General features: G+C 55.7%; 1 protein-coding gene across 1 annotated transcript in view; it reads left to right on the forward strand.

Moving 5' to 3' along the window:
• The window catches only part of ANK1 (ankyrin 1), a 97,412-nt gene that overhangs the window by 30,276 nt on the left and 54,607 nt on the right, over positions 1-12,529 (forward strand). Inside the window, exons 4-16 of the mRNA XM_007455476.1 lie at positions 302-400; positions 942-1,040; positions 2,023-2,208; positions 3,242-3,340; positions 3,719-3,817; positions 4,093-4,191; positions 6,404-6,601; positions 7,987-8,085; positions 8,494-8,592; positions 9,118-9,216; positions 10,592-10,789; positions 11,332-11,430; positions 12,245-12,343. Of these exons, the coding sequence (XP_007455538.1) occupies positions 302-400; positions 942-1,040; positions 2,023-2,208; positions 3,242-3,340; positions 3,719-3,817; positions 4,093-4,191; positions 6,404-6,601; positions 7,987-8,085; positions 8,494-8,592; positions 9,118-9,216; positions 10,592-10,789; positions 11,332-11,430; positions 12,245-12,343 (1,572 nt within the window). The remainder of the gene's footprint in view (positions 1-301; positions 401-941; positions 1,041-2,022; positions 2,209-3,241; positions 3,341-3,718; positions 3,818-4,092; positions 4,192-6,403; positions 6,602-7,986; positions 8,086-8,493; positions 8,593-9,117; positions 9,217-10,591; positions 10,790-11,331; positions 11,431-12,244; positions 12,344-12,529) is intronic.

The following is a 12,529-nucleotide window of genomic DNA, read 5'->3' on the forward strand; positions in this document are numbered from 1 at the left end:
GCGTCTCCTGCATCGGCAGGCGGACTCTCAAGCACTGCGCCACCAGGGAAGCCCGAAGTTGGCGTTCTTGTTCTGGGGCATTCTTTTTTCAGGAGAACGGGAAGAACTTCCCTCCCTGGGTTTCCAGGGCTGTTCATGATGTCTGATGGGTCAGGCACACAAGTGTGTGTGGTCCACCCCTTGGGGCCATAGAGGAAGCCCGCTGCCTCCCCACAGACGACACCCTTATCCCGCACCTGTGACAGCCCTGTACCTGTGACGGGCCCCTGGGAACCTCCTGTCTTCCCTCCCCGTGTTTCAGAAGGGGAACACGGCGCTGCACATCGCCGCTCTGGCAGGTCAGGACCAGGTGGTGCGGGAGCTCGTCAACTATGGCGCCAACGTCAACGCCCAGTCACAGGTGATGCTCAGGGCCCCGGGCGGTGGGGCTGCCCGTCCCCTTCACCCGGGTGGACACACTGTGTGGCCAAGTCCAAATGTATTCAAATGTCTCCAAGCACCTTCTTGCTTTTTCCTGCTTCGGAGTGGACGTTCTAAACACGATGGGGTGGGTCATGTGGACCCCGTCTCTGTTCCTTTAGCTGAATAATATATTTAGTTGTGGCTCATCTGTGTATGGGGGGGATGTGAGGGGGGATGAGGAAAGGAGTGAAATTAGTGGGGAGTGGGTGTGCAGAAGAGGCTGACCATTCTGGGAGGGGCAGGAACAGACTTCCGGAGAGGATCACCCCCACCTGGTGGCCTTTTGCAGTAACCCCGCTATGCCACTGCAGAGTGTCCGTTTGTTTTTATAGGTGGAGACAGGTGGGGTTGTTGCCACAAGGGCTGGGTGGAAACAAGATGCAGGGAGAGCTGTCCGCGAGTTTGGAGGATTTTGCATTGGTTTTAGCATCTGTCACTAACGTGGGTGAATGCCAATGGCTTTTTCTCTTGGCTTACAGAAAGGCTTTACACCCCTGTACATGGCAGCACAAGAGAATCACTTGGAGGTGGTTAAGTTTTTGCTCGAAAACGGAGCTAATCAGAATGTAGCCACAGAAGTAAGTACCTTGGGGACGCGGCCTCACAGCTGAATGTCTCTTGAGGGGAGGACACGGTCCCAGGGGAGTGTGTTCCTGGGACATGGCTTGGGATGCATCCTCTGCCATGATCAATGTCCTGGGTGCTGTTGGACCCTGCAAAGGGGCAAGAGACAAAGTTGTGGCCGTTGAGGGATGCCCAGACACGTGCCAGAGAAGTGACAGCAGGGGTGGGCCTGTCATTCCCTCTGTGACAAACACTGGAGGCCGGGCTGGGGTGGGAGGCGTGCGTGCACGTGTGTGTGTGTGTGTGCGTGCGCACGCACGTGTGGGTGACCGGTCTGCCTCGGACCTTAATGAGAAAGGCTCTTGCCGGGAACCTACGTACACTCTTGGACAAGTCACTCGACCCTGAGTTGTGTCACTGGTGAAATGATGAAATCGGACTAGATGGAACCAAAGCTTCTCTTGACTCTTAGCATCAGATGACATCTGCTTTGCCAGTTCAGGGGGCCCTGTGCCCCTAGTACACACCGAGGAGATTAATAACAGTAGCTCACAATTGAAACCTCGGTGCCTGGTGTGGTTTCCAGCATTTGGTAGGCGTTCAATAATATTTGTGAAATGAATGAAGGAATGATGGTCGGCCGTCAGTTCACGGCACTGACCTGGCACCGGGTGATGCGGTGGGAGGGAGACAAAGAGACAGGGCAGTAAAAGCTCTCATCAACACTCAGACTAGGAGCACGTCCTAAAGGAAAAGTTAAATACGTGCCAAAGGGAAATTACTGGAGGTGCTGTGAGACGGCAGGGAACGAGAGCAGGGCCAGGAATGGCATCAGGGAGGAGGTGGCATCTAAGCCGAGCTCGCAGGCTGTGGAGGAGGGAGGTCCTCTCGGGCACAGGGCAAGACCCTGAGCTTGAAAGCGCGTGTCCTGCCCTGAGGACCGAGTGGTCAGGACGGTCAGAGCAAACGGTCTCTCCCCTCCCCCTCCCCGGTCAGGACGGCTTCACCCCTCTGGCCGTGGCCCTGCAGCAGGGCCACGAGAACGTGGTGGCGCACCTCATCAACTACGGGACGAAGGGGAAGGTGCGCCTGCCGGCCCTGCACATTGCGGCCCGCAACGATGACACGCGGACGGCCGCGGGGCTGCTGCAGAACGACCCCAACCCCGACGTGCTTTCCAAGGTGAGGCGGCTGGCGGGGCCGGGATCATGCCGGGGCCTGTACCGGGGGCCCTCGGGGTCTCCACCGATTCCGGCAGTTACCTGGAACCAGCCAGACCACAGAAGCTCCAGCGTGCACCCCAAGCACCTGCCCCGCTGCACCCGCCATTCCACCAGCCAGCTGAGAGCCACAGGGGACGCCCCCCTTTAAACTCCCGGGTAACGCCGAAGGGCGTGTGCTCGCTGTGGCTCCAAGTCACCCAGAACAGCGTCCAGGCGGGGCAGGAGGGGCCTCTGGCCAGAGGAGGACTTTGCAGTCCATCCCCCCAGGTGGTATTCTAGAAGTTTATTCCAGCTCTTTCCCCAGCTTCCCCTCGGTAGGAGGGAGGGAGGGAAGGGTCCCCACATGGAGATGGGACCGGAGAGGGGCCTCCCAGGGTCCTGGACAGCCTGCCATCTGCACACGCTGTCCGATGTTTTCACTACCTGTACGTTTAGACTTAACGTCTCCCTCCCGCTGCGAATGAACTTGCACTGAGTCAGTCACACAGGCCCCTGCCCCATGGTCACGGGGTTCCGCCAGGAAAACTGCTGCCTGGATTGTTAGGCGTGGTCGGGGGTTAGGAACAGAAGGATGACAAGGGACCCACCGAGGGTCAAAGGGCCACCCAGCTGGCCACCCAGGGGCCACTGCACCCCTATAGGGGCTGCAACCGTCCCGAGGATTAAGGTCATGGACCCCATAACACTTCTCAGTCATTCATTAAAATCTCTTCAGAAGTAACCATTCAGAGGAACAGGCCCTGCCTGCCGGGTGGGAGGTGACCCTGGTCCATGGTTTGTCCACGTGAACCACGGAGACTGGGTGTCCCCAGAGGTAGCACCTCACTTTTGGATGTAATTGCCGTGGGACATCTCTTGACCCCTTCCTTCCGAATCTGCCTGCTGTGTGAGGTCCTCTGGTCCTGCCGGCTTTTCAGAACCCCAGGCTGATTCTGGGGTAGAAATGACAGTATGTGGCCTGTGACGCCTTGTCCCCCTCTGTTGTGTGCCAGACGGGATTCACCCCCCTCCACATCGCAGCTCATTACGAGAACCTCAACGTGGCCCAGCTGCTCCTCAACCGGGGAGCCAGTGTCAACTTCACGCCCCAGGTGAGGCCCTTTGGTGAGGCCGCCCACGCGTGCGGGGACTGGGCGTCTAGAACCCAGTGCCCCCCTCTCGTGGCACCAAGGACATCCGCGCACTGCAGGCGTGCCTGCGGGTGAAGCAGCCTGGATGGGTTTCTAAGAAACTGCAGCCTGTGTTTTTGATTCTGGGGGACCTGGGCTCAGCCATCTTGCTGTGATGAGCCAAGAGGCTGGCGTGTCCTTAGAGGCTTTGAAATCTTTCTTAGGCGAGAAGAGTCCTAACAGTGGGCTCAGAGTGGCCGCTTGCCTTGGGCTGGGGCAGGGCCACAGGGGAGCAGGGCGCAGAGCAGCTGCCTCCCAGACAAGGATACACGCCCTGACCAGTCCCTTCCTCCCTTCCAGAACGGCATCACGCCGCTGCACATCGCTTCCCGCAGGGGCAACGTGATCATGGTGCGGCTTCTGCTGGACCGCGGGGCCCAGATAGAAACAAGGACCAAGGTGGGTGCCAGCAAGCTGCCCGGCAAGGCCAGGGGAGCGAGTGCTGCCTTCCAGGGCTCCACCCAGGTAGTGGGCTCCCCGTGACCAGCTAGGGAAGGGCGTCCAGCCTCTAGAACAGCCCACAGGGGCAGCTGGAGACCAGACTGCTCCATCGAGCTGGTCCTTAAGGAAGCCTTCTCGTGCCTCTCTGGCTGGAATGATGCCACAGGTGCCTTCTCTCCAGCGACCTCTGATGGGTGCCTCTGGGGCTTTCTCTTTTTGACTGTCTTTTAAAGGATGAATTGACACCTCTCCACTGTGCAGCTCGGAATGGGCACCTGCGAATCTCAGAGATCCTGCTGGACCATGGGGCGCCCATCCAAGCCAAAACCAAGGTGCGAGCTTCCTTTCTGCAAGGAGCATCTCTTAGGCAGGGCTGCAGGTCAGGCCGACCCAGGTCGAATCCCATTTCTGAGAGACAGAGATGCTAATTCGACTAACTCAGCCGGTGTGTGTGACGTTGACCCCAATGTCTGTCCCGCAGGAGGCACTCAGCTCTAATTATCTAGATCAAGGCTGGCACCCTTTCTCTCTAAAGGGCCAGATAGTAAATATATTTAGGCTTTTCAGGCCCTGGTCAATGTCACAACAATTCAAATCTACCACTGTAGTGGGGAAGCAGCCGTGGATAATGTGCAAACTAGCAGCCCTGTTCTAGTAAAACTTTATTGCCGAGCACAGGCAGCAGGCTGGATCTGTCCCATGGGCTGTCATTTGTCTATACAGCTCTAGGTCAGGCCTCATCTCTTTTACCCTGGCTCCAGAAAAGACAGGAACTAAGCACTTGGGGAGTCTTCAGAGCCTGGGCCGGACTGGATGTTGTTGAAAAGAAAACAAAACAGTTCTTCTCAAGGTCCTTTCAGGGCCGGAGCAAAAGCCCAGCCCTCAGTTCTAACATGAGGTCTTGAGTCTTACTGGGGCTAAAGCTGTCAGACTACCTGGTGTTGCCTACACGGCCTCCAGGCCCACTGCCTCGTTCTTGGGTTGAATTTAGAAGGTGGTCAGAGCAGAGCAAGGCAGAAACCAGACCCACCCATGGCCACTCCCGAGGTTTTCTGTGCACAGCTCCCTGTCATAAGATTCTACACCATAAGAGCAATTTATTCCCTGACCGAGGATTATGTGAGTGTTCAGTGGAGCTCTCTGAAATCTGGGTCATGTTCGCGGCCCAGGCTGTCGTGTGTGTGTGTGTGTGTGTGTGTACATTTCCCCTTTTTATAAGGACAGCAGTCATATTGGATTAAGGTCTACACCAGTGACCTCATCCTAACTAACTACATCTGTAATGATCCTGTTTCCAAATGAGGCCACATCACGAGGTCCTGGGCTTTAGGACTTCAACATGTGAATTTTGAGGGACACAGTTCAATTCAGTCACTAACAATAGCCATCATGCAGCTTGATTGTGTTTCTCCCTCGCTGAAAATCCTTCTTTCAGTTGTCTCTTGCTAAAACCTAGCGTCCCAGTTTCCTCGCTCAGGGGCTTTCATGATGCAGCTCCTGCCTGCCCCTGGAGTCCAGCTCTATCCCCGTGGCCTCGCGCGTGTTTACCTGCATGGAGCCCCCTGGGTCCCAGGGCGGCTGCCTCTGTGGCACTGCACACACCATTCCCTTCTCGGGGATGCTCTTCCTGTGTCGTCTTCCTGGCGAGGTCCTAGCTCAGGGATCACTGCCCTGGGAAGCCTCCTCTCCCCATGTCCCCCCAACCCCATCATGAATCCACACTCCCCTGCTCCTCTGTGCTTTATCAGGCCTTCCTGATGTCACCACATGGAGTGGCAACAATGTATCTCTTTCGCCATCTTTAACCTACTAGTCTGCCAGCTTCTGTGGCCTGGAATTCTGTCTGTTCTGTTTCCCCAGAGCTTATCCCATACCTGGTGCACTTTAATCACTTAATATTTGCTGAATTAATGTCTGAATGAATGAGTGAGTGAGTCTTCTCTGTCTTTAATTGTTTGAAATAAATTGCTATTTAAGAAACAGTGAGGATCCTTAACAGTTTTTTAAAGTGATGTGCACTTGTCAAGGACAAAGAACGGAGAGTTTTAGATCCAAATTCCATTTTAGCATCATTCATTCGTTCAAGACCACACTGGTTAAGGACCACTGTGTGTGTTACATGCGTGCGTGGGGCGTGTAAGAGATACTAGGCACAGTCACTGATCTTAAGAAGCTTCTAAGGAAGGAGAGAAGATACATACACCTGAAAAGTTAATTATGCAAACAATTCGGCAAGTATATAAGTACGGTCCAAGTGAGGGGTACAGATGAGAAAAGCCCACAGGAATCAAAGGTGGCCAGGGGAGGCTTCGTGGAAGAGGTGGGCCTGGCTAGAGCTGGCCTGCAGGATTTGGCGGGGTGAGAAGAAGGAGGTTTGCAATCAGAGACCAGCAGGAACGTGGAGGCCGGAATGAACCAGGCTCACCCAGGAGCCACGTGGAAGCCCTGTGTAGGGAGGAGGTGGAAAGTGAGGTTGGAATCGTTGCCTGCCTTGAATTTCCATGTTCATTTCCTTTGCAACTGGTTGTTTTCCCTCTTCACCAGAATGGCTTGTCCCCAATCCACATGGCGGCTCAGGGAGACCATCTTGACTGTGTCCGACTCCTATTGCAATACAATGCAGAGATAGACGACATCACGCTGGACCACCTGACCCCGCTCCACGTGGCCGCCCACTGCGGCCACCACAGGGTGGCCAAGGTCCTTTTGGATAAAGGGGCCAAACCAAACTCCAGAGCCCTGGTGAGTGAGAGGCTATCAGAGAAGGTGCCAGAGGGGCTAGGGCCAGAGCTGCATGGCTGAGCCCCCCAGGGAGGTACCCACTGGTGCCTGGAGCTGCCCTGGAGATTCAGGGCGGGGACAGTGTCGGGGGGCGGGGCGTGGCAGCGCACAGGCAGATGTGACCTCACTCCCTGCCGCATCCCACACATAATGACCGAGCCCCCGTAACAGGCTGAGGTCTGGGTGGGTTTGGGCCCAGGACACCTGACTCACAAGCATTGTGTGCGGTAGGTATGTGGGATGTCACTCCCATCCGTGCCCAGAGCTGAGGGTTGGTGATTTCTAGCGACTGCCTGGCTTTTTGATCTGCTTTGGGGGCGAGTGAAATGGGCTCAGCTAAGCATCCTTCCTCTGCAGAGGGGCTCACAGTGGTCATGGTGCTTGAGCAGAGGTGAGTTCAGGCCTAAAGCAGATTTCCTCCTGGGACTGTGGTTCCTTTCGCTCGCCCCAGGCCCGGGAAGTTGCGGGCGGGGCCGGATCGCTGCACGGAGCCTGCCCACACCCGCCATCTCCCCTCTACCCGTTCCCAGAGGAGAATTTAGAAGGCCGGACAGCCTCCAGGCCGCAAGGATGGCTCGTTCATTCATTTATTCATTCATTTGTTCAGAAAGCTTTCACCGAGCAGTCCCCACTTGCCAGGCACTGCCTGGGGTAGTTTGGGGTTTCTCAACCTCAGCACTACTGACATTTGGGGCCCGATATTCTTTGTTGTGGGGAGACTGACCCGTGAATAGATGTTCAGCAGCATCCCTGGCCTCCGCCCACTAGGCGCTAATAGCACTCCTCCCCTCGTTGTGACAATCAAAAATGTCTCTAGACATTGCCAGTGTCCCCGGGGCGGGGGATGGGTGGCGAGACAAAATCCCCTCCCCTCACATTGAGAACCACTGCCCTAGGGGTTAAAGATCCGAAAAAACAAGCAGACAGGCAAAACCCAGCGAACAAACAGAAATCCCTGCCCTGGTGGAGTTTACATCCTAGCGTATCATGTTCGAGCAGGGCTGAGGTTCAGAAATCCACTTGACTAGAAACGGACGGCAGTTTCAGGGAACATGCTGCGCTTCACAGCAGTTCTCTTTATTGTAAATTTCCCCTTAAGGAAACTTTAAACGGCAGGCTCTTTCGGTGCGTCCAAAAATATGACTAAATTTGGAAAAAGCGTTTACAGACAACATATCCAGGACCTCGCCTGGTGCATAGTGAGAGCCACCCGCCTCTTCCATGATTCACAGTGATTGATGTTTAGGCTGGCAGGGGCTGCCTTTTCATCAGCAGGGTGGTCTGGGTGTTTCTTGGGCTTGAGTGTGAGCCCTTGCTTGCCTGTCTCCCTTTGTGTGGGGCTGCAGAATGGCTTTACCCCCTTACACATCGCCTGCAAGAAGAACCATATCCGCGTCATGGAGTTGCTGCTGAAGACGGGGGCCTCCATTGATGCTGTCACTGAGGTAGGAGAAACTCCGCAGGCGAGTGGACGGTCTCCACGGGCCTTCTTCCAATAGCCATCTTGAGAGTTGTTCTTTGTGGCTGCGTGTGTGTGTGTGTGTGTGCTAGTCTAGAACTCTCAGAGGAATACATCAGGGGTTGCTAAGACTGGGAGCTGGTGTCAGATCTCAGGGAGCTGTCCAAGGTCAGATGCAAAATGTTTTGAGTTGTACATGTGGGTGGAATCACCCTGCGGTGTTTTTTTTCCCCTCCGGCCATTTTCCTAGAAGCAGACCCATTTCATAGAACTCCCTTTCCTTGGAAGACTGTTCTGGAGCCCCTAGAGGCAGGAAAGCTTAAGCTGTATCTGGCTGTGTGTCTGGAGGAGTGGGCAAGGCTCCCCCGTCTCACTCCTGTCTGGTCTGTTCCAGTCCGGCCTGACACCTCTCCACGTGGCCTCCTTCATGGGGCACCTGCCCATCGTGAAGAGCCTGCTGCAGCGGGAAGCATCGCCCAACGTCTCCAACGTGGTGAGTCCGTGGGGAGAGCAGGCCCTTCCTGTGGACGGAGGGCTCAGAGGCGAGCGTTTGCCAGCGATCCCAAGCTCTCCTCTCGAGGACAGAGGTAGAATTCTCAGAATAACAGGCGCTTCGGACTTGGGGAGGACGACTGTATGTACTGACGCTTTCCCAGTTAAATGTGTCACCCATCTGTAAGTCTTGGGGGTTTTATTTTGGACGATCATTTGGGAATTTCTGTGAGTGTTATCTGGGAATACACATATGTTTTTAAACATTCCTTAGCTCTGGAGTTTACCTTTAAGTGTATCTTACACACACACACACACACACACACACACACACACGCACACACACACACACACACACACACCAGGCATCAGCAGACTAAAGGCTGAAGTTGCTTTTTGCTGGGGCACCTCCACCTCTTGGATGAATGCCCGCCAAGCTACTCCAGGCTGGCAATGCGGAGCTCTGTGTGTGCCCTTTTGGAAACCCAGCAGGTGTTAACACTTCCATAATTTTGTTATTTTACAGAAAGTGGAGACCCCGCTACACATGGCAGCCAGAGCAGGACACACAGAAGTGGCCAAATATTTGCTCCAGAACAAAGCCAAAGTCAATGCCAAGGCCAAGGTGAGTTCTGGAGGTGGGAGGGATCCCAGACGGAAGCAATTCAAGCACAGGAGGAGCAATCCTCCCTGATCGGAGACCAGGCTGCAGGGCTCGTGGCGCCGAGATTCCTTGTCACACTTGCTTGGTTGCAGCACACGCTCCAGTTCTGCTTTGCAAGGGTTCTGAGAAGCCCAGAGATGTGTTGGCATCAACAAGAGGCCAAGAAACAGTATTGCGGGGGGGGCGGGGCGGGCTGAAAGGTCGCGTGGTGGTCACAGTATCAGAAGAGAAGCAACTTTTTGAAGAAAGGGTTGCCTGTGAAAATCAAGATGCCCCCGCGATGTAAAAGGCATCTCTGAGGTACTGAGTGAGCAAAGGGTAAGAACAGCTGCTGAGTTTGCAATCTGGCTTTGACCAGGATCAGGCTTTCCTACCGCACAGACCACAGAGCCTGTGTTTAGTGTCAGGACTGTGGTTTGGGTTTGAGCCACGTGAGGGAGGCCCCCAGCTGGGCCCAGTAACGCAGAGACCCTGCCCACTGATCCCCTCAGCTTCCGGAGGAAACTGGAAGGGGCTGGGGGGCGGGAGCTGGGATGAAAAGTCATCTTTCCCCAGGTCTGACCCTCCCATCGCCCCTGGCGTAGAGAAGACCAGAGTAGCCTTCAGACAGAAAGACAAGTGGACTCTTAGACAGGACTCGGGAGACAGTACAGTTCACCTCGTTTGATTGCCCTTCACTTTAGTGTGCTTTGCAGATAATGCGTTTTTTACAATATGAAGTTTTGTTGCAACCCCGCGTTGTCAGGTGGATAGCATTTTTCTAGCAGTAAAGTATTTTTTAATTAAGGTAAGTGTATTTTTTAGACATAATCCTATTGCACACATAATGAAGTGTAATAGCGTGTAAATAACTTTTATATGCACGGGGAAAGCAAAAAAATTCATGTGACTCGCTTTACTCTGTTACCCAATTTATTGCAGTGGTCTGGAACTGAGCCCACAATGTCTCTGAGGTCTGCCCGTAAGAGCAACCACAATTTATAGTTTGTGCCAAACGTGGCATGAAACATCTTATACACGCTGTCTGCTTGATCCTAACCATAGCCCTATGAGGTCAATACCATTATTCCCATCTTACAGATGGGAAGGCTGAGCCTTTGGGCAATTAAGTAGGAATAACAACTAACTTGAAAGGTTGTTATAAGGATTAAATCATATAGAACATATTGGTTCCCATAACTCAGAGATTTGAATCTCGGCTCTTCCTCTTACTAGCTGTGTGGCCTTGAGAAAGTCACTTAACCTCTCTGGGCCTCACCTGCCTTCTTTGTAAAATGAAGAGTTGGGTTAGGTAACCTTAGCGTTCCTTGTTCTTTGTTTTTGCTTTGGGTTCCAGGATGACCAGACCCCACTTCACTGTGCAGCTCGCATTGGCCACACAAACATGGTGAAGCTCCTGCTAGAAAATGACGCCAACCCCAACCTGGCCACCACTGCCGGGCACACCCCCCTGCACATCGCGGCCCGAGAGGGCCACGTGGAAACGGCCCTGGCCCTTCTGGAAAAGGAGGCATCCCAGGCGTGCATGACCAAGGTACAGCATTCCTCCTCCCGTTCTCCAGAGCGGCAGGCTGGTCCCAGCTGGGCCTGGGGTAGGGGAAGGCGTTCCCATCTGGTCCTCTGTATTGCCTTGACTGTGCTGAGGGCTGCTGGGAGGAATGGACCCACAGGACTGGCTGCCACCTGTGAGCTGGATGTGTCCCGTCCTTCCCCAGGAAGGTGAACTGTAGTTTCTCATCCAGCCACCAGCCTTCGTCTGTTTATCATGGAATGGCTCAGGATCTGCTCTGGCCAGACCAGACAGGCTCTGGGATGCGAGAAGGCTGGCGGCACAGGCCCTGCCCTCAACTAGCTGGCTGTCAAATAACAGCACCAGTGGTTTTGACTCCGTCACGAGAGGGGCAGGTGGCAGCCCCCTGGGCTCTGGAAGTCTCAGCGGGATCACACCTTCTGTGCCCTTTATTCTACTGGCGTCTCCATGCCAGTTGGGGTGAGACACCTCGTTTGCCGCGGGCCCTTTCTCCAGGGAGGATGGCGGGCCTCCCCACGGTTCCGACGGACTGTGTTTCTCCTCAGAAAGGATTTACCCCTCTCCACGTGGCGGCCAAGTACGGGAAGGTGCGCGTGGCACAGCTGCTGCTGGAGCATGACGCGCACCCAGATGCCGCCGGGAAGGTGAGTTTGACCTTCCCTCCCGCCAGGGTGGAGCCGGGGCAGAGGGGCAGCTGCACCCGGGTGGTCATCTCTGCCTGAGCCAACTGCGTCCCCCTTGCGAACGGGCAGCCGTCCAGGAAGAATGGCCTCTGGGGAGACATCTTTCTGACAGAGGCCTTGCCCTTCTACAAAGACCCGGTTGCCCCTCTGAGCGAGGGTGCTGCACTGCCCCATCAGCCCCTAGGAACCCCAGGAATGGAGGTGACCCCCAGGACTGAGGCAGTGACCCCAGGACTGAGGCGGTGACCCCAGGACTGAGGAGGTGACCCCCCAGGGATGAGGAGGTGGTGACCCCAGGACTGAGGAGGTGACCCCAGGAATGAGGAGGTGGCCCCAGGACTGAGGCGGTGACCCCCCAGGAATGAGGAGGTGGCCCCAGGACTGAGGACGTGACCCCAGGAATGAGGCGGTGACCCCAGGAATGAGGCAGTGACCCTAGGACTGAGGCGGTGACCCCAGGAATGAGGTGGTGACCCCAGGGCTGAGGCGGTGACCCCAGGGCTGAGGACGTGACCCCAGGAATGAGGCAGTGACCCCAGGACTGAGGAGGTGACCCCAGGAATGCGGAGGTGACCCCAGGAATGAGGAGGTGGCCCAGGTCCCGCTGGTGTGTTCTTTAGTGACTTCAGCTCCAGACTGGCTCTGAAATGGTGTCAAGCAGATTTCCTGTGTAACAGAAGTGATACGGATCCCCACGTGGCGCTGCCTGGAGCCACAGGCATGGCCAGTGGGACGTCCCCCGAGTGAAGGCTGTCCCCTGTCCATCTCCCCACAGAATGGCCTGACGCCCCTGCATGTCGCCGTGCACCACAACCACCTGGACATTGTCAAGCTGCTGCTGCCCCGGGGCAGCTCCCCGCACAGCCTGGCCTGGGTAAGCCTCCTGGCCCCCACCCCGTCCCCACCCTGTCCCCACCCCGGGACAGCAGGCGGCCGCCACCCCTCAGGGAGGGCTGTGCAGAAGCAGCCCGATTACCTGCAGTGCGATGGCTGGTGACTGGGGACCGGAGCGGGCTGGGAAGTGGGGAACACTTCTCAGCCACAGGCCACCTCACAGTTG

Source organism: Lipotes vexillifer, unplaced genomic scaffold, assembly GCF_000442215.2.
Source record: "Lipotes vexillifer unplaced genomic scaffold, Lipotes_vexillifer_v1.1 scaffold414, whole genome shotgun sequence".
Lineage (NCBI taxonomy): Eukaryota > Metazoa > Chordata > Mammalia > Artiodactyla > Lipotidae > Lipotes > Lipotes vexillifer.